This window comes from Dreissena polymorpha, chromosome 2, assembly GCF_020536995.1.
Source record: "Dreissena polymorpha isolate Duluth1 chromosome 2, UMN_Dpol_1.0, whole genome shotgun sequence".
Taxonomy (NCBI): Eukaryota; Metazoa; Mollusca; class Bivalvia; order Myida; family Dreissenidae; genus Dreissena; species Dreissena polymorpha.
Window position 1 is genome coordinate 138,804,703 of NC_068356.1, and position 21,466 is coordinate 138,826,168.

A 21,466-nucleotide genomic window follows, 5' to 3' on the forward strand; every position below is an offset into this window, starting at 1 on the left:
TTCAAACCAAGGCAGCTACAGTCAAACTTTGCAATTTTGAAGTCGACGGGACCAAAAAATATAATTTGAAATAACAATTCTATGAAATCTTTATAAGAGTTATAGCCATGCATATACAATCATAAATTTTGTAGTGACTTCTCAACACAGTGTGATAGGGCATTTAAAATGTCTATTCTGAAATGTTTTATTATTATTATTATTTTAATTTATATATTTTATATATAACAAGAGCTGTCAGAGGACAGCGCAGTCGACTATTCGAGTGCTTGACAGTATAACTTAAGCCATCATGGAGAGGATGTATTATGTGGGTGAGTGGTCATTTAATAGATGATCTTTAAAAAAAAAAAAAGAAAAAACAAGATGCTTTTGTGAAACACAATGTCCCCCTATATGACGTTTGACCTTGAAGGATGACCTTGACCTTGTGAAAGATGACCTTGACCTTTCACCACTCAAAATGTGATACACATGCATGCCAAATATCAAGTTGCTATCTTCAATATTGCAAAAGTATTCATAAAATAAGCGATTTGGGCCACATATATTTGACCTCTGACCTTGAAGGATGACCTTGACCTTGACCTTTCACCACTCAAAATGTGCAGCTCTATGAGATGCACATGCATGCCAAATATCAAGTTGCTATCTTCAATATTGCAAAAGTATTTATAAAATAAGTGATTTGGGCCACATATATTTGACCTCTGACCTTGAAGGATGACCTTGACCTTGACCTTTCACCACTCAAAATGTGCAGCTCCATGAGATACACATGCATGCCAAATATCAAGTTGCTATCTTCAATATTGCAAAAGTATTCATATAATGAGCGATTTTGGCCACATATATTTGACCTCTGACCTTGAAGGATGACCTTGACCTTGACCTTTCACCACTCAAAATGTGCAGCTCCATGAGATACACGTGCATGCCAAATATCAAGTTGCTATATTCAATATATCAAAAGTTATTGCAAAATGTTAAAGTTGGCGCAAACAGACCAACCAACAGACCAACCAACAACCAACAGACAGGGCAAAAACAATATGTCCCCCACTACTATAGTGGGGGACATAAAAAGAAAAAATAATTTATTTATTTATTTTTTATTTTTTTTTGGGGGGGGGGGATTCTGGGGTGGGGCGTGGGGGATGGTTTGGGTGGATTGTATTGTGGTATGTCAGGTAAGTGTTGTTTTGTCAAAGTATGAATCAAATGTGATCATAAATAAAGAATTTATGGCAATTTAAGCAAAATTTATTAATTTGACCTTGAAAGTCAAGGTCATTCAAAGGTCAAGGTCAAAGTCAACTTGCTAGGTACAGTAACATCATGATAGTAAGAAAGTATTTGAAGTTTGAAAGCAATAGCCTTGATACTTTAAAGGAAAGTTGATCGAAACACAAAATTTAACAAAATATTCAAAGTTACCAAGACAAAAAAGGGCCATAATTCCGTTTAAAAGCCAACCAGAGTTACGCAACTTGCCCTGTACAGTCCCCTTACGATAGTTAGCGAGTTTTCCAAGTATAAAAAGCAAAAGCTATGATACTTTAGGAGTAAAATTGACCAAAACACAAAACTTAACCAAATGTTCAATTATCTAAGTATAAAAGCGTCCATAATTCTGTCAAAATGCATGATTCAGTTGTCTACTCTTGTTTATAGATTGGGATCATGTTGGTTAAGAAGTATGAAAAATATGAAAGCAATATGTCAAAGGACATAGAAAATATTTGAGGTAGTACGCAAACTTTAACATAGATTTATCAATAATATTCATATTCTAAGTGAAAAAAGGGCCATAATTCTTACAAAATGCTTGATACAGTTGTCTGCTCTTGTTATAGATTGGGGTCATGCTGGTAAAGAAGTATGCAAAATATAAAAGCAATATGTGAAAGGAAATATTTGAGGTGGTATGCAAACTTTATTATTGCGACGCTAACGGGAACGCCAACGCCGGGTTGAGTAGAATAGCTCTACTATATATATTTCATATATAATAGTCAAGCTAAAAAAAATTAAGGTGTTGAAGTTCAACTTCTTTGCGAAAACTTTAAAATATTTTGTCAACATTTTTTACTGTGCAAGCTGATCAAAGTAATTTACTGTCACTCTCAAATGAATAAACAAACTTGTGAAATAAAGGGTCAAAAACTACTATTATCAGAAACAATAGGTGTGAACTTTAAATCGGAACCGAAAAAAAACTTCAAAATAACTAGGAATTTGGTTTATCAGTGTTCAAAACTGGGATACACTGTATTTTATTTTGTATACTAAGACATGTACAACACTTATGGATTACAGTCATTGCTTTACAGTTCGTATGCTTAAAAAGGATTTTGTAAAATGATATTTGTTATTGTTTGCACTTTTGCCAGCAGTTCTTTTGTGATGCAAACCCTTAAACATCTGTTTTATATTATCAATTGTTATTGTCATCCTTTAACCTGAATTTTCCATATACTAGTATGCATTATTGCACTAAATTAAGCTAATCTACTACTTCACTCCATTTTCTTATTGTTTTTTTAGAAAATGGAAAAAGGTTCTATTCATTGATAGATAACATACACAAGAAGAACAATTATATCCATATTTACATCAGGGTGCCCCACAAAGCCAAACTCTTGAGGCAGAATAGACTTGTTGGTGAGCTTGATGGTGGTCTTGTTGGACTCGTAGATGGTACAGCAGCCAAAGTCTATATCTTGTACATCAAACTCCATGTCTGAATTGGTCACCACTGCGGACACTGTGAACGGTACTGGGGCAGTCTGGGAAAGAATGAGCAACATTATATGCGGGTGTATGTGGTGTATAGCAAATAACAAGCAGCACAAAAAACTGGACCCATCTGGGGCGGTGGAAGGGGGGGAAGCGGTGAGGAGATAGTGTTTGAAATCTCCTGGACCCACTTGGGGCGGTGGAAGGGGGAAGCGGGGAGGGGATAGTGTTTGAAATCTCCTGGACCCACCTGGGGCGGTGGAAGGGGGGGGGGGAAGCGGGAGGGAATAGTGTTTGAAATCTCATGGACCCACCTGGGGAGGTGGAAGGGGAGAAGCGGGGAGGGGATAGTGTTTGAAATCTCCTGGACCCACCTGGGGCGGAGGAAGGGGGGGAAGCAGGGAGGGGATAGTGTTTGAAATCTCCTGGACCCACCTGGGGCGGTGGAAGGGGGGAAGCCGGGAGGGGATAGTGTTTGAAATCTCCTGGACCCATCTGGGGCGGTGGAAGGGGGGGGGCGGGGAGGGGATAGTGTTTGAAATCTCCTGGACCCACCTGGGGCGGTGGAAGGGGGGAGGCGGGGAGGGGAAAGTGTTTGAAATCTCCTGGACCCACCTGGGGCGGTGGAAGGGGGGAAGCAAGGAGGGGATAGTGTTTGAAATCTCCTGGACCCACCTGGGGCGGAGGAAGGGGGGGAAGCGGGGAGGGGATAGTGTTTGAAATCTCTTGGACCCACCTGGGGCGGTGGAAGGGGGGAGGCGATGAGGGGATAGTGTTTGAAATCTCCTGGACCCATCTGGGGCGGTGGAAGAGGGGGGGGGGGGGGGCGGGGAGGGGATAGTGTTTGAAATCTCCTGGACCCACCTGGGGCGGTGGAAGGGGGGAGGCGGGGAGGGGATAGTGTTTGAAATCTCCTGGACCCACCTGGGGCGGTGGAAGGGGGGAAGCAAGGAGGGGATAGTGTTTGAAATCTCCTGGACCCACCTGGGGCGGTGGAAGGGGGGGAAGCGGGGAGGGGATAGTGTTTGAAATATTATGGACACACCTGGGGCGGTGGAAGGGGGGGGGGGGGGCGGTGGAAGGGGGGGGGGCGGGGAGGGGATAGTGTTTGAAATCTCCTGGACCCACCTGGGGCGGTGGAAGGGGGGAGGCGGGGAGGGGATAGTGTTTGAAATCTCCTGGACCCACCTGGGGCGGTGGAAGGGGGGAAGCAAGGAGGGGATAGTGTTTGAAATCTCCTGGACCCACCTGGGGCGGTGGAAGGGGGGGAAGCGGGGAGGGGATAGTGTTTGAAATATTATGGACCCACCTGGGGCGGTGGAAGGGGGGAAGCTGGGAGGGGATAGTGTTTGAAATCTCCTGGACCCACCTGGGGCGGTGGAAGGGGGGGAAGCGGGGAGGGGATAGTGTTTGAAATATTATGGACCCACCTGGGGCGGTGGAAGGGGGGAAGCTGGGAGGGGATAGTGTTTGAAATCTCCTGGACCCACCTGGGGCGGTGGAAGGGGGGGGGGAAGCGGGGGGGGGATAGTGTTTGAAATCTCCTGGACCCACCTGGGGCGGTGGAAGGGGGGGAAGCGGGGAGGGGATAGTGTTTGAAATCTCCTTGACCCACCTGTGGCGGTGGAAGGGGGGGGGGAAGCGGGGAGGGGATAGTGTTTGAAATCTCCTGGACCCACCTGGGGCGGTGGAAGGGGAAGAAGCAGGGAGGGGATAGAGTTTGAAATCTCCTGGACCCATCTGGGGCGGTGGAAGGGGGGGGGGGGAAGTGGGGAGGAGATAGTGTTTGAAATCTCCTGGACCCACCTGGGGTGGTGGAAGGGGGGGAAGCGGGGAGGGGATAGTTTTTAAAATCTCCTGGACCCACCTGTGGAGGTGGAAGGGGGGGAAGCGGGGAGGGGATAGTGTTTGAAATCTCCTGGACCCACCTGGGGAGGTGGAAGGGGGGGAAGCTGGGAGGGGATAGTGTTTGAAATCTCCTGGACCCACCTGGGGAGGTGGAAGGGGGGGAAGCGGGGAGGGGATAGTGTTTGAAATCTCCTGGACCCACCTAAAGGATGTGGAGGGGGGGAAGCGGGGAGGGGATAGGTGTTTGAAATCACCTGGACCCACCTGGGGCGGTGGAAGGGGGGGAAGTGGGGGAGGGGATAGTGTTTGAAATCTCCTGGACCCACCTGGGGAGGTGGAAGGGGGGAAGCGGGGAGGGGATAGTGTTTGAAATCTCCTGGACCCACCTGGGGCGGTGGAAGGGGGGGAAGTGGGGGAGGGGATAGTGTTTGAAATCTCCTGGACCCACCTGGGGCTGTGGAAGGGGGGAAAGTGGGGGAGGGGATAGTGTTTGAAATCTCCTGGACCCACCTGGGGAGGTGGAAGGGGGGGGGGAAGCGGGGAGGGGATAGTGTTTGAAATCTCCTGGACCCACCTGGGGAGGTGGAAGGGGCGGGGGAAGCGGGGAGGGGATAGTGTTTGAAATCTCATTTACATGAGCCTCGTTCTGAGCAATCTCGGCTTAATTAAAATGTGGAAAGTCTTGTAATTCGGCCTAATCTGAGTTTTAGCTGAGAAGACAACATTTTCTTTACAAAAGTCCAGTTTAGGCGGAAGTTTACCCAGATGCATTAAGCCCCCTTAAAATTTCATATTGCCATACCTGGTCAGCCACCCTGATGGTCATAGGTGCCTCCAAGACCCCAGTCTCCTTGTCAAAGTAACGACCACCTTCCTCAAACAGGCTGGCTCTGAAATATAGGGTATTCTTGCTTGAATGGTGTCTAGAATAAGGCAGCAACAAAAATACCAAGAGAGATTTGTAACACATTCTTACAAACTGGACTAATTATCACCAACTACAGCTTGTACATCAGGAATTCAGTTTTCCAATCATCAATTTATTCTTCAGTGGTTAACTGTTCACTTGTAGCCTACTAGCAAAAACATATTTTAGTTTTTTAACAAGCCCCAATTAGGCATTAAACCATTCCCACACAGAAGCAAAGTGACAATGGCTACATGCAACCAGCATAAAACCAGAACAGCCTGCAAGTCACTCGCAGTCTGTTCAGCTTTAATAATGTTTGGCAAGTCACTCGCAGTCTGTTCAGCTTTAATAATGTTTGCTACTCATCAGAATCTGAAGGCTGAAAATGAAGCCTTTAAAGCTTGAATCTAGTAGGAAAGGTCTTTAATTTGATGAGATTTTCTAAGGGACAACAAACTCATTAAATTGTGTATCTGAGCAGGAAAGGGTGAAGTGCTGGGTATACCTGGGCAGGAACTTGAGCTGTGCTGAGAACTGTGACTGTGCCTGGATGTAGCCAGTCTTGGGTAGCAGCTCTAAGTGGTTCCTCAGCTCCTTACACACCTCAAACTTCAACCGGAGAGCAGTCGTTGCCCTGGCAACACATACAAAGGTAAAATCTAATGCCTATGTAATGGCCTGAAAGAAGGATAGACAGATTATAGGACCAACAGATTGAAAATCACTTTTTGCCTAACGATGAAGATGCCACTGGCATAACAACACCAAGTATAGGTTCAACCCAGTCAAAAGACTATTTTTGCATTTGAAAATCACCTAATGTTCAACATAAAATCTTGCAAAAATAAAAATCTGTTTGGAACATTGGACAATCCAAAATGACCAGTAGTCTATGTCACGGAGTGCCATATTGTTTTATTATACCTCACATTTATTTACAATGCTAAACTCCCATAGGCCATCGTGACATAGAAATACTGTCAGACCCAGCGGGAATAAATTTACTGTCCAAAATATACTGTATCCCGCTGCCATAGCAATCAAGTGCCACCAGCGGGAAAAAATTTACTGACAAAAAAATACTGTATCCCGCTGCCTTAGCAATCACGTGCGGAATGTTCGAAAATTATACTGTCCCATTCGCGCATGCGCAGTACGCAGTTTTGCGTGTCCGTTGTATTTTGGTAATTAAAATATCGATTTCAGCTGAAACTGTGCTCTATAATAGATAAATGCCATTATTTAAGCTTTGACAGGAATCAAAAAGAAAATCAATTTAGTATAAACGACACGCTTACCTCAAAGGCAACTTTAATCTTATGCTAATAACAATAAAGTTACGATATACACTTCCAGTGTCTGTTCTTAAGGTGTTATGCATGACAAACACACCATCCGAAATACGTTTTGGATTCGTTCGATGCTTTAAACAAATATTTTACTGTAATAAAAAAAAACACCACGTCTATATTGTTGTCCCAAAATGTTTCGTCACCGAAATGACACAAGTACGTCATAAATTGCGTAATCAAGTGATGAAAAAAAAATACGGAAAGCTGTTTCTGTAATAGATCTATATTTTTAAAGAAATAATTGACAACTAAGAAAATTGATGGGATAAATTGATTACTAGGTCGGTGCCAAATAAAGCGAAGTTCATTTTGCTCTGCCCGTAAATCTGAACCACTCAACATACTAATGGTTGTTCATTGCTGAAACAAAATTCAATTATTGAATATTTAAATTGTTCATGGTTCATATTAATTGTTCATGTTTTAATAGTTTATTCGGTATAATAAAATAAATATTACATGTCTGACAGGGTGACAGTAAATTTGTCAACTTTCGGAAAAATACTGTCAACCTTGGCGACAGTATTTCCTCAAGTTGACAAATTTACTGTCACCCTGTCAGCCATGTAATATTTATATACTGCATTTCAATATCATAGCTATAAATGTCATGTTTGAGCCTGTATGTATCAGTAGTCTATGTCACGGATTGCCATATTGTATCTGCATTTCAATATCAAAGCTATAAATGTCATGTTTGAGCCTGTATGTATCAGTAGTCTATGTCACGGATTGCCATATTGTATCTGCATTTCAATATCATAGCTATAAATGTCATGTTTGAGCCTGTATGTATCAGTAGTCTATGTCACGGATTGCCATATTGTTCTGCATTTCAATATCATAGCTATAAATGTCATGTTTGAGCCTGTATGTATCAGTAGTCTATGTCACGGATTGCCATATTGTTCTGCATTTCAATATCATAGCTATAAATGTCATGTTTGAGCCTGTATGTATCAGTAGTCTATGTCACAGATTGCCATATTGTTCTGCAGTTCAATATCATAGCTATAAATGTCATGTTTGAGCCTGTATGTATCAGTAGACTATGTCACGGATTGCCATATTGTTCTGCATTTCAATATCATAGCTATAAATGTCATGTTTGAGCCTGTATGTATCAGTAGTCTATGTCACGGATTGCCATATTGTATCTGCATTTCAATATCATAGATATAAATGTCATGTTTGAGCCTGTATGTATCAGTAGTCTATGTCACAGATTGCCATATTGTATCTGCATTTCAATATCATAGCTATAAATGTCATGTTTGAGCCTGTATGTATCAGTAGTCTATGTCACGGATTGCCATATTGTATCTGCATTTCAATATCATAGATATAAATGTCATGTTTGAGCCTGTATGTATCTACCTATTGTTGACAATGATAGTGTCCTGGTAGAGCCTGTCCAGCAGGCATATCTTCAGGTCCACACTCTGTCTCTCCACCCACACTGGCACATCAATGGCTGAACCCAGCGCTCGAATGGAGATCTAAAACAAGACACATGTAAATAAGCTAAGATAAAACATTGTCTACGAATTGGTGTAAGAATCGAAGTAATTTATTATCACAGTTTGTTGTGTCATAACCCACTCACTCGTTATTTCATTCCTATTTATCTTGACTCCTGACTGTGGGTTATACAACGACAAAATATGATAGAACTAAAATGGTTCAGGATGCTTCAAAACTTATGTTTAGACACAGACAAATGAAGTGCTATATGTGTCTTGTTCTGTTAAAATTGGGCAAAATGCATGTGCGTAAAGTGTCGTCCCAGATTAGCCTGTAAAGTCCGCACAAGCTAATCAAGGACAACACTTTCCGCTTTAATGGTATTTTTTGTTTAAAGAAGTCCCTTTTTACCGAAAATCTAGTTTAAGCGGAATTTGTTGTCCCTGATTAGCCTGTGCAGACTGCACAGACTAATCTGGGATGACACTTTACGCACATGCATTAAGCCCAGTTTTCTCAGAACAAGACTCATATATTCTCCCTTTTCCCAAAACTGAGAAGATCTGCATCTTCACATTGAAGTCATTTAACTGCAAAAGTTTGAACACAACTCATCAATCCTTTCTTACGATCATCCACACGTTAAGGACATACACATGTTAACATATGAACAAGATCCTCCCAGTTTTCAAAGAAGAGTAGAAAACACAAGCTTTGGGGCGCAAAAAAAGTAAAAAGGGCCATAATTTAGCAAAAACTCAATGCATCCAAAATTCCTTTCTTAATAATCATCTACACTTTGGGTCATTCAACTGTGAAAGCTTGAGCAAGACCCACTCATTAGTCCAAGTGCAATTAAAAACAAAAGCTTTTGGACAAAAGCACATACATATGTATCAACTAAACGCATACAGAGGTACAGACAAGTGCAAAAACTAAGGCAAGGTTTAATGCTTAAGTTTTTTGGGGCATAAAAACATTAAATCAACATCATTTATTTATGAAGTATTCTTAAACAAAAAATACCAAAAGCTTACACTTTCTGACAGTGGATCAGTGAACCTGACAAGAAACTCAACGTCAGCCTTCCCGGGCACAGAGGGATTCCAAATGATCTCGAGCTTTGTTGAGGAGAATGGGGGGATTTCTCCCGTGGATATTGGACCCACTTTCATCCCGTCCAGGGTGCCATAGTCGTCATACTCACTCACTTGAATGTCTGGAGACAGCCCGCCCTCAATACCATCTGTAGAGAAAACAAAAGGTTATCTGATGCACATACCTGATAATTTACATACAAAAGCAGGACGATTTTTAGAGTATGATGTGCAATCTTTGGAAAATTATTTAACAAAATAATGGAATTTTACAATGCACAAAGAAAATTTAAAACTTATTAAAAAAAAAATTGTTGATTCGGCAAACCTATTTATTGTGATATTAAATACAATAATATTTATTCAGTTTTTACCCAACTGCTAACAAGCCAATATATATAAGAATTGCACAGTTTCACTCCGAATAGTCAGTTTGATTTGATGCACAATCATTATGCATCAATCACAAATTTTACTGACTTCCAAAAAGGATCAGTTTTGTGGCAATTTATTATGAACATGAATGTCTGCTTAACTCACTCAATCACAAGAAGAAACTCATATTATTTACAGCTGATGTGTGCACTGAGTTCGCATGCAAACAAGTTTATTCATGGAATGATGGAACAAATAAGTTGGGAAATGGATATGTGAATTTCTTTTATGTACAGTAAAGCACTGTTAATTTAAGTGCCATCCCCTTGCAATTAACCACCAGATTTGACTCATTATGTATAAGACGCCTTTACTGATCAACCTATGAGCCGCGTTCTGAGAAAACTAGGCATAATGCATGTGCGTAAATTGTCGTCCCAGATAAGCCAGTGCAGTCCACACAGGCTAATCAGGGACGACACTTTCCGCTTTTATGGTAGTTTTAGTTTCAAGGTTGTCCCTCCTGACCAAAAATCAAGTTAAGGTGGAAAGTGTCGTCCCTGATTAGCCCGTGCAGACTGCACAGGCTAATCTGGGATGACACTTTACGCACATGCACTATGCCCAGTTTTCTCAGAAGAAGACACATATTTTTGTCTGTTTCCAGCCCTTATGCTGGCCAATACACAGGAAGCACCAGGTACCTTCCCCCAGACTGACTGCCTGCTTTCTGCAATCTGCTCTCACCTGCTTGATCTGGAACATCTGCCTCCTGTTGACCTTCCTCCCCAGTCTGTCCTTCTGTATCCATAGCAACACCATTGTCTGGTTTCATTTCTCCTGTGAAAACCAAGTGAAATGACATTAATTGGATATATTTTGATACATGACTTTATTTTAATGCAGACTGTAATAAACCACTGAATGCTTGAACTTATTAAAAGCTTGTCAAATGATAATCATTTTCTACCTGACTGCCATGCTTGAATGAACTCACAGATGCATTTGCCATGTATGGAGATGCCTGTACCCAGTTAACCCTCTCTGGCTGATCCTGCGCCTATGTCATGTATATGAGCCTTGTTTTGAGAAAACTAGGCTTAAGGCATGTGCATAAAGTGTCATCCAAGATTAGCCTGTGCAGTCCGCACAGGCTAATCAGGACAGACACTTTCCGCTTTTATGGTATTTTTAGTTTCAAGGAAGTCCCTCCTTAGCAAAAATCAAGTTTAGGCGGATAGTGTCGTCCCTGATTAGCCTGTGCAGACTGCACAGGCTAATCTGGGATGACACTTTACGCACATGCATTAAGCCCAGTTTTCTCAAAACGCGGCTCATATATGGCTGTGTTCCAAGTTACCTTTCTCTGGCTGATCCTGCGCCTCCTTCTTGGTTCTGTCCTCTCCGTCCTGGGCTGGGGTCACAGCTTGGCTGGTTGTCACATCCTCTGTCTGGAGGTATACACAGTGATAGCGCTAGAAGGTTATGTATATATGCACATGAGCATTGATCTGTGAAAAGGTGGTTTAATGCATATCCATAAAGGGTCGTCCCAGCTTAGCCATCCAGTCCCCACGGGCTATTCAGGAACAACACTTTCCGCCTAAACTTGATTTTTGTTTAGAAGAAACTTCCATTAAAGCGGACTGCACAAGCTTATATGGACTGATACTTTAGGCACATGCATTTAACCCTGTTTTCATGGAGTGGTCACCCTACTATAGCAGCCACCTGCATATCCCACTTTGACAATTCCCTTGACTTGATGCAGTTCACATGTTGGACTGTAGGTCCAGTCTTTCCAACACAACAGATTGTTGTTTAGGTACCTCACATAATTAAAAGGAACGTATGAGTAGTTCTGCACAAGATGGGTGTCTGGTAAATTAATCACGGAGCTATAATCAGTCCAGGGATATAAAATTCACTACCCAGAATGAAATAAGTAAGTAATAGCCAATCTTAATCTACAAACGCACACATATTGAGCTTTTATGAGCTGTTGATGCCTCGATTTATCAATCCCTAGTGGTTTTACACAACAGAAAAAGTTTGCCCTACAAAAGTTATAGTACACTTGTAAATAACAAAACATCAATCAACTAATTAAACTAGAGCTTTGTCACAGACGTGACGAATACCCCCAAAGAGCGGATGAAAAGTACTTAAAATAGGGAACACCATACTGAACTTGTAAAATGCACTAAGTGACCCCGCGACCTAGTTTTTGGCCCGGCATGGCCCATGTTCGAACATGGCCTATATAAAACTTCTGACCAAGTTTGGTGAAGAGTGGATGATAAGTACTTGAAATAGACAGCGGACACCATATAAAAATGTGCAAAATGCATTAAGTAACCCCGTGACCTAGTTTTTGGCCAGTCATGGCCCATGTTCGAACATGGCCTAGAGATCCTCTATATAAAACTTCTGACCAAGTTTGGTGAAGATTGGAAGTAAACTACTTCAATTAGAGAGCAGACACCATGCTCAATGTTTAAAACGCACTATTAAGTGACCCGTGACCTATGTTTTGGGCCCAGCATGGCCCATGTTCAAACTTGGCCTAGAGATCATCTAGATAAAACTTCTGACCAAGTTTGGTGAAGATTGGATGAAAACTACTTGAATGAGAGAGCGGACAACATGCTCAATGTTTACAACGCACTAAGTGACCCGGTGACCTAGTTTTTTTACCTGGCATGACCCATATTCAAACCTGACCTAAACATCATCTAGATACAACTTCTGACCAAGTTTGGTGAAGATTGGATGAAAACTACTTGAATGAGAGAGCAGACACCATGCTCAATGTTTACAATGCACTAAGTGACCCTGTGACCTAGTTTTTGACCTGGCATGACCCATATTCAAACTTGACCTAGACATCATCTAGATACAACTTCCTTCTGACCAAGTTTGGTGAAGATCGGATGAAAACAACTTGAATTAGAGAGCGGACACTTTATGTGGACAGACCGATAGACCGAAAGACAGACAGACAGACCGACAAACAAGTTCACTCCTATATACCCCCCTTAACTTCGTTTGTGGGGGTATAACAAGTATTTGGTAAGAAATAATTGCTACCATTCGTCCCAACGAAGTCTGCGCACTGGTAGCAGTCTTTGCTTTGGATCCTGCAAAGAAAGTAAGTTTATGGTTCAGTACAGTTCAAGAGAAATACACATGATGGTACACAACAGACTTAAACAAAAGCCATGCAAGTAGAAACATACGAGCCCGATTAGTTTACTAAACAATGATTATAAAATTGCAACTAAAAGTATAGCAAACAGAATAAAAAAAATATTACCATCAATCATTTCAAAATCTCAATCTGGTTTCATAAAAGGATGTTACATTGGTGAAAACGTTCATCTTATCCAAGAATGCATAAACTATTTCAACAATTCAAATAATCCTGGACTAATATTCTTTGCAGACTTTGAAAAGGCATTCGATTCGCTTGATCATTCATTTATGTTCTCTTGCTTAGAAAATATGAACTTTGGTGAAAGTCTCATTCAATGGGTCAAACTATTCTATACCGATATTCACAGTATAATCATCAACAATGGCTTCTTTTCAAACAGTTTTAACATCGAACGAGGGGTTCGACAAGGATGTCCACTCTCATCATAGCTTTTTATTATTTGCATCGAGTATCTATCACATCACATCCAATCGAATAAACACATAAAAGGCATATCACTAGAACCTGACGAAGAAATCAAACAATCCCTATTTGCTGACGATGCAACTTATTTTTTAAATAACAATTACGATTCTTTCCATAACCTAATAGAGTCGCTAACCCTTTACGGAATGACATCGGGTCTTAAACTAAACAAAAGTAAATGTACTGTGCTACGAGTAGGTAGGTAAATTAAAACAAAGTAATGTTCAATATAAAAAAGAAATGAAATTTAATTGGACATCCGATGAAGCCACAACGTTAGAAATTACATTCACAAATAATGAAAAGGATACAGTTCTAAATTACAGAATTTTAAAAACTGCTTAAAATCATGGCATCATCGTAAACTTACACTAATCGGAAAAAACACAGTATTGAAAACGTTTGCACTTCCTAAATTAATATACGTATTAACAGTTCTCCCAAATCCACCAAATTATGTTATTAACGATATAAAATCAGCAATATTTAATTTCATATGGGACGGTAAGCCTGATAAAATAAAAAGAACTCAGTTAATTCAATCTGTAGAAAATGGAGGTATCCAATTAACGAACATTGACTCATTCATGAATGCAATCAAATGCAGCTGGGTTAAACGATTCCTAGATAATACCAATACGAGTAAATGGAAATTATTCTACCAGAAAATCCTAAAAAAATATGGTGACTCCTTACTCTTTGAATGTAACATCAGCAATACTATCTTACATGAAATTGCAAACGAAAACATATTTTTGTCTGATGTTCTATCAGCGTGGAGTGATGTCACTCATAACTTAGAGACCCAAACCAGCAGTAAAACAATTTTATGGAACAATAAAGACATAACTTCAAACAATAAGACGTTTTTCTATAAAGACTGGTTTGAACGAAGCATTAAATATGTCGACCAATTATATGACTACAGAACTAAGGATTTCTACTCTTTTGATAATATATGCTACATATACGGAATACCTTCAAATAATTTTCTGAAGTACTACACACTAATCAAAAGCATACCCACACATATTAAATCTGAAACCAATACAAATAATACACCATGTACTCAAACAACATTTGTAGAAAACATACTTGGAATAAAAAACAAAACAAATAAAATATTTTACACACTACAAATTAAAAACCCTACAGAAAACTCCAAAATCCAAAATAAATGGCAAGTCCTTTTTGGAGAAAATGAACTTAATTGGAAACACATATTTACCATGCCATATAAAGCAACTATTGAAAGCACACTGAGAAACTTTCAATATAAATACATCCATAGAATTATAGCTACAAATAAGTATCTCTTTAAATGTAAATTATCTAACTCAAATCTGTGTGACTTCTGCAGTGAAAACATTGAAACTATAGAACATCTTTTCTGGGAGTGCAAACACATCCAGCCTATTTGGAATCAATTAATATCTTTTCTTGAACAACATCAACTAAACGTTAAACTATCTTTCTTAACTGTAAGTTTCGGAATTAACTCATTGAAATCAATAGACTGTAATAATATTGTGAATTTTATGGTTATATTGATGAAATATTTTATCTTAAACATGAAGTACAAAAAACAAGTACCAAATTTGAATTGTTTTGTCCATAGTCTTAAACTAAAAATCCAGATTGAGAAAGAAATAGCCCTCAGTAATGACACATTACAAATCTTTGAACAAAAATGGAATCGGATTAAATTCTCATAATGTTTTGTCCACTTATATACATTTCACTCTAATGTTAGTTTATCTCTCTAAAATAGTTTTGTTTATTTTTTATTTTTTTATATTCTTATTTTCAATCAGACAAGATCATTGTGAATATACAACAAAACACATAAGTCCAGTATGTTTTCTTCCAACTTTATACAACTCATCATTTTCCATAACTATTCCTCTGTTGTTCTTTTCTTTTCTCTCTAAAAAAATATATATATATATTAGCATATCTTGTATAACATGTCTGAACTATATTGCTTTGTACAATCACTATGTTGTATGATCATATACATGTTTACATTGTATGTATATTGTATGATATTGAATAAAAAAAAAGAAAAAAAGAAACATACGAGCCCTGCTATGTGAAAACCCAGCTTAATGCATGTGTTTTAAGTTTCTTTCCTGATTAGCCTGTGCAGTCCACTTTTATGGATTTTGTTGTTGAAAGGAAGTTTAGGCTGTAAAGTGTTGTTTCCTGATTAGCCTGTGTGGAATGCAAAAGCAAATCTGGAATGACACTTTACACAGATGTATTAAGCCTCACTTGGCCAGAGTGCAGGTAAAATTATGATATTGATTATAATACTCTATATTGATACATGTGAAATACTTGATAGACAAGTTAATATATCCATATTCGTTATGCATAATAGTGAAATGCGTATTCTTTTAGCAATATAGCAAACTCTTATTTGCTTGAATTTCAATAGATGTGCATGTATCCCATCAAAGAAAGGAATAACATTCAAATTGCACACACTAGGTATTACTTAAATATTTCTGCATAACTTGTTTTTGCAAATGTACCATTCTCAAACTTTAATTCAGTCATTAAAATACTGACGAATGAAAATGTTACTTATATTTATGCTCTTAGATTTTTATGGACTGGTATGTATCAAGGATCTTGTTCAAATGGGCCAATATAGATCTGATGAAAAAATGCACGCTTGTACTGTTGCAAAATAATTTTGTCAAACAATAAATGAGGAAGGCGTAACAACTAAAAATTTGAATCACTACAGACAACTTTGATTTCATTCCAGGGCTTGTATTCACAATCCCATTTTGCTAACTTGGAATACAGAATAGACGTACTAAGAATTCTACTCAAGATAACTCTAGTGTTCAGCCCAGACTCACCTGTGACCTTGAAGAACTCAAAAGTGATGCCAAGAGCTCACAGACTCACCTGTGATCTTGAAGAACTCAAAGGTGGTGCCCAGAGCTCCCAGACTCACCTGTGACCTTAAAGAATTCAAAGGTGGTGCCCAGAGCTCCAAGACTTACCTGTGACCTCAAAGAACTCAAAGGTGATGCCAAGAGCTCCAAGACTTACCTGTGACCTTAAAGAACTCAAAAGTGGTGCCCAGAGCTCCAAGACTTACCTGTGACCTTTAAGAACTCAAAAGTGGTGCCCAGAGCTCCCAGACTCACCTGTGACCTTAAAGAACTCAAAAGTGGTGCCCAGAGCTCCCAGACTCATCTGTGACCTTGAAGAACTCAAAGGTGGTGCCCAGAGCTCCCAGAATCACCTGTGACGTTAAAGAACTCAAAAGTGGTGCCCAGAGCTCCCAGACTCACCTGTGACCTTGAAGAACTCAAAGGTGGTGCCCAGAGCTCCCAGACTCACCTGTGACCTTGAAGAACTCAAAGGTGGTGCCCAGAGCTCCCTTGTTGGTGAGGGTGAAGGTCCTTTTGAGAGTCTCATCAATGACTGTTGTGCCAAACTGGATCACATCTGTGTCAACTGACAACTGGAAAGAACACATGATTGATTAGAATCTGACAAAAAACTGTTATATGTGTATGAAGTTTGAGACCGCATATTCAGTACACACTTTTCTTGAATAATTAAAATGACTTTGGGACATATTAACTTCAAGTTCCAGCAAACAATATGATTAGTAAAGTAATTTCCATTTTGGTTTCCAATAACTTACATGTGTCCATTCTCAAGCGTACTTCAGCTTGGCTAAGTGTGAGTTTTGGTTTGCCAAGGGTCAACTGTTCTAAGCCTCAATGCTTTTGATTATGGGTCCTATCGGTCTCAAATCCCAGTTTCAATCACATTCTACATTTAGGCTGTTGTTTTATCAATTGCTCTGTATAGTATAAACAATTGATTCTTAGCCTTAAATAAAGGACTGGCAGATGCTAACAAGAGATTCTGTCCTTTTTTTCTCATCCTATATTTGCTTTTGATTCTACTCACGTCACACTTCTTGGTGGTACACTTGAGGGGTATGGAAAAGGGTCCAGTCTGGGACAGGAACTTCACTTCACCCTCCAGATCCTCATTGATCTGAAATGTCATTCAAGTCCATTTAAAAATCAAATGAAATTAAAGACCTGTCTCGCTAGATTGAACTTGTATAGCCTTAAGTTCCAACCTTATATCTCCCCATTGGTGCAAAAAGGTACCATGTGCCTTATGATTTCCATGTCACATGGTACATTTTTGCACCAATCGAGCAATATACTGTTAAGCATAAAACATGACCAACCTGCGAGTTCCGCGCAGGCTATTCTGGTTGTATGCTGATTGCACAAAGTAAATTTTACTTTGTTTCTGATTGGGAAAGGGTTAAACCATATTCCTTCAGTGACCCACACACAGTCTTAATGATGTGAGAAACATGAAAGTGAATTTTTATTTTAAACATAACAATGACAAAGTTAAAAACCAAACATTTTAAAAATAAAAGTTTCAACAAATGCTGAGATTATGTAATAATAATAATATACATGAATAATCTGATAATGCCCCTAAATGACAAGTTAGTTAATTCAAAAATACAAAAATCTTTAAATATGTCATTGAACAAATGTAAACTCAATAACACAAGATAATATCAATGACTGCTTTGATAATCTTATGAAATACCAACTAGAAATAATTAATAGAACATTAAGTGGATATGTGAATGAGACCTTTGTTATAACGAAATACTAACACAGATTCAGAAGGAAATAATAGATAAAACACTCAGTTTATATGTAGATGGTACCTTTGTCATAATAAAGGCTGGACTTACCATGGGCTTGAACGTCACCAGAACCTCACAGGTCAGGCCGGCAGACATCTGGCCGGGGGGATCAAAACTGAACAAACAAATACATACATTGCCAACAAAACTTAAGGTATGCCTAGTATAAACAATGAATATGAGTGGGGCTTATTAGAACACTAAATTCAGACATTTATTAAGTACTTCAATTACTGGGATCTCATTTACATCCTCTTTGAGAACATTTGAGCCGCGTTCTGAGAAAACTGGGATTAATGCATGTGTGTTAAGTGTCAGCCCAGATTAATAATGGAGTCTGCACAGGATAATCAGGGACAACACTTTCCACTTGCACAGTACTGCACAGGATAATCAGGGACAACACTTTCCACTTGCACAGTACTGCACAGGATAATCAGGGACAACACTTTCCACTTGCACAGTACTGCACAGGATAATCAGGGACAACACTTTCCACTTGCACAGTACTGCACAGGATAATCAGGGACAACACTGTCCACTTGCACAGTACTGCACAGGATAATCAGGGACAACATTTTCCACTTGCACAGTACTGCACAGGATAATCAGGGACAACAATGTCCACTTGCACAGTATTTTTCATTTAACTGAAGTCTCTTCTTAACAAAAATCTAGTATAGACAGAAAGTGTCAGTACAGGCTAATCTGGGACGACACTTAAGCCACATGCATTAAGACCTTTTCCCCAGAACAAGGCTCATTTTTTGGTCAGTAATGGAATGTGGTGGTCATTGGACAGAAAATGTTTGTCCCTCTATCATTCACTGAGAAGTTGTGTTCTTTAAAGCTTTTGAAAGTACTTAGTACTGGTATGATTTTGAGACATAAGAACAAACTGTCCAATCTCAGAGGTCCCATTGTACTTACTGAATGTTGACGTGGACCACACTGTTCAATCTCAGAGGTCTCATGGTACTTACTGAATGTTGATGTGGACAACACTGTTCAATCTCAGAGGTCTCATGGTACTTACTGAATGTTGATGTGGACCAAACTGTTCAATCTCAGAGGTCTCATGGTACTTACTGAATGTTGATGTGGACAACACTGTTCAATCTCAGAGGTCTCATGGTACTTACTGAATGTTGATGTGGACAACACTGTTCAATTTCAGAGGTCCCATGGTACTTACTGAATGTTTATGTGGACCACACTGTTCAATCTCAGAGGTCCCATGGTACTTACTGAATGTTGATGTGGACCAAACTGTTCAATCTCAGAGGTCCCATGGTACTTACTGAATGTTGATGTGGACCACACTGTTCAATCTCAGAGGTCCCATGGTACTTACTGAATGTTGATGTGGACCAAACTGTCCAATCTCAGAGGTCCCATGGTACTTACTGAATGTTTATGTGGACCAAACTGTCCAATCTCAGAGGTCCCATGGTACTTACTGAATGTTGATGTGGACCAAACTGTCCAATCTCAGAGGTCCCATGGTACTTACTGAATGTTGATGTGGACCAAACTGTCCAATCTCAGAGGTCCCATGGTACTTGCTGAATGTTGATGTGGACCAAACTGTCCAATCTCAGAGGTCCCATGGTACTTACTGAATGTTGATGTGGACCACACTGTTCAATCTCAGAGGTCCCATGGTACTTACTGAATGTTGATGTAGACCAAACTGTTCAATCTCATAGGTCCCATGGTACTTACTGAATGTTGATGTAGACCAAACTGTTCAATCTCAGAGGTCCCATGGTACTTACTGAATGTTGATGTAGACCAAACTGTTCAATCTCAGAGGTCCCATGGTACTTACTGAATGTTGATGTAGACCAAACTGTTCAATCTCAGAGGTCCCATGGTACTTACTGAATGTTGATGTAGACCAAACTGTTCAATCTCATAGGTCCCATGGTACTTACTGAATGTTGATGTGGACCACACTGTTCAATCTCAGAGGTCTCATGGTACTTACTGAATATTGATGTGGACCAAACTGTCCAATCTCAGAGGTCCCATGGTACTTACTGAATGTTGATGTGGACCAAACTGTTCAATCTCAGAGGTCCCATGGTACTTACTGAATGTTGATGTGGACCAAACTGTTCAATCGCAGAGGTCCCATGGTACTTACTGAATGTTGATGTGGACCAAACTGTCCAATCTCAGAGGTCCCATGGTACTTACTGAATGTTGATGTGGACCAAACTGTTCAATCTCATAGGTCCCATGGTACTTACTGAATGTTGATGTGGACCACACTGTTCAATCTCAGAGGTCCCATGGTACTTACTGAATGTTGATGTGGACCAAACTGTCCAATCTCATAGGTCTCATGGTACTTGCTGAATGTTGATATGGACCAAACTGTTCAATCTCATAGGTCTCATGGTACTTACTGAATGTTGATGTGGACCAAACTGTCCAATCTCATAGGTCCCATTGTACTTACTGAATGTTGATGTGGACCAAACTGTTCAATCGCAGAGGTCCCATGGTACTTACTGAATGTTGATGTGGACCAAACTGTCCAATCTCATAGGTCCCATGGTACTTACTGAATGTTGATGTGGACAACATTGTTCAATCTCAGAGGTCTCATTGTACTTACTGAATGTTGATGTGGACCAAACTGTTCAATCTCAGAGGTCCCATGGTACTTACTGAATGTTGATGTGGACCAAACTGTCCAATCTCAGAGGTCCCATGGTACTAACTGAATGTTGATGTGGACCAAACTGTCCAATCTCAGACGTCCCATGGTACTTACTGAATGTTGATGTGGACCAAACTGTTCAATCTCAGACGTCCCATGGTACTTACTGAATGTTGATGTGGACCAAACTGTTCAATCTCAGAGGTCCCATGGTACTTACTGAATGTTGATGTGGACCACACTGTTCAATCTCAGAGGTCCCATGGTACTTACTGAATGTTGATGTGGACAAAACTGTTCAATTTCAGAGGTCCCATGGTACTTACTGAATGTTGATGTGGACCAAACTGTTCAATCTCAGAGGTCTCATGGTACTTACTGAATGTTGATGTGGACCAAACTGTTCAATCTCAGAGGTCTCATGGTACTTACTGAATGTTTATGTGGACCAAACTGTTCAATCTCAGACGTCCCATGGTACTTACTGAATGTTGATGTGGACCACACTGTTCAATCTCAGAGGTCCCATGGTACTTACTGAATGTTGATGTGGACAAAACTGTTCAATTTCAGAGGTCCCATGGTACTTACTGAATGTTGATGTGGAC

General features: G+C 40.0%; 1 protein-coding gene and 1 long non-coding RNA gene across 6 annotated transcripts in view; one reads left to right on the forward strand and one right to left on the reverse strand.

Moving 5' to 3' along the window:
• The window catches only part of LOC127869182 (cilia- and flagella-associated protein 74-like), a 75,701-nt gene that overhangs the window by 27,874 nt on the left and 26,361 nt on the right, over positions 1-21,466 (reverse strand). For all 4 annotated transcript variants that reach the window (XM_052411515.1, XM_052411512.1, XM_052411513.1 and 1 more), the window contains exons 17-27: positions 18,236-18,302; positions 17,413-17,502; positions 16,831-16,954; positions 12,876-12,925; positions 11,146-11,236; positions 10,533-10,625; positions 9,351-9,559; positions 8,227-8,348; positions 6,003-6,131; positions 5,390-5,477; positions 2,616-2,789 (exon numbers count right to left, since the gene is read on the reverse strand). In XM_052411515.1, the coding sequence (XP_052267475.1) occupies positions 2,616-2,789; positions 5,390-5,477; positions 6,003-6,131; positions 8,227-8,348; positions 9,351-9,559; positions 10,533-10,625; positions 11,146-11,236; positions 12,876-12,925; positions 16,831-16,954; positions 17,413-17,502; positions 18,236-18,302 (1,237 nt within the window). The remainder of the gene's footprint in view (positions 1-2,615; positions 2,790-5,389; positions 5,478-6,002; positions 6,132-8,226; positions 8,349-9,350; positions 9,560-10,532; positions 10,626-11,145; positions 11,237-12,875; positions 12,926-16,830; positions 16,955-17,412; positions 17,503-18,235; positions 18,303-21,466) is intronic.
• LOC127869184 (uncharacterized) lies at positions 207-16,841 on the forward strand. 2 transcript variants are annotated; one of them, XR_008044466.1, is made up of 4 exons: positions 207-314; positions 5,979-6,149; positions 10,453-10,485; positions 16,244-16,841. It is a non-coding gene; the product is annotated as an uncharacterized LOC127869184 (long non-coding RNA). The 2 variants fall into 2 exon arrangements; XR_008044465.1 differs by lacking the exons at positions 207-314; positions 5,979-6,149 and adding exons at positions 8,250-8,364; positions 9,363-9,577.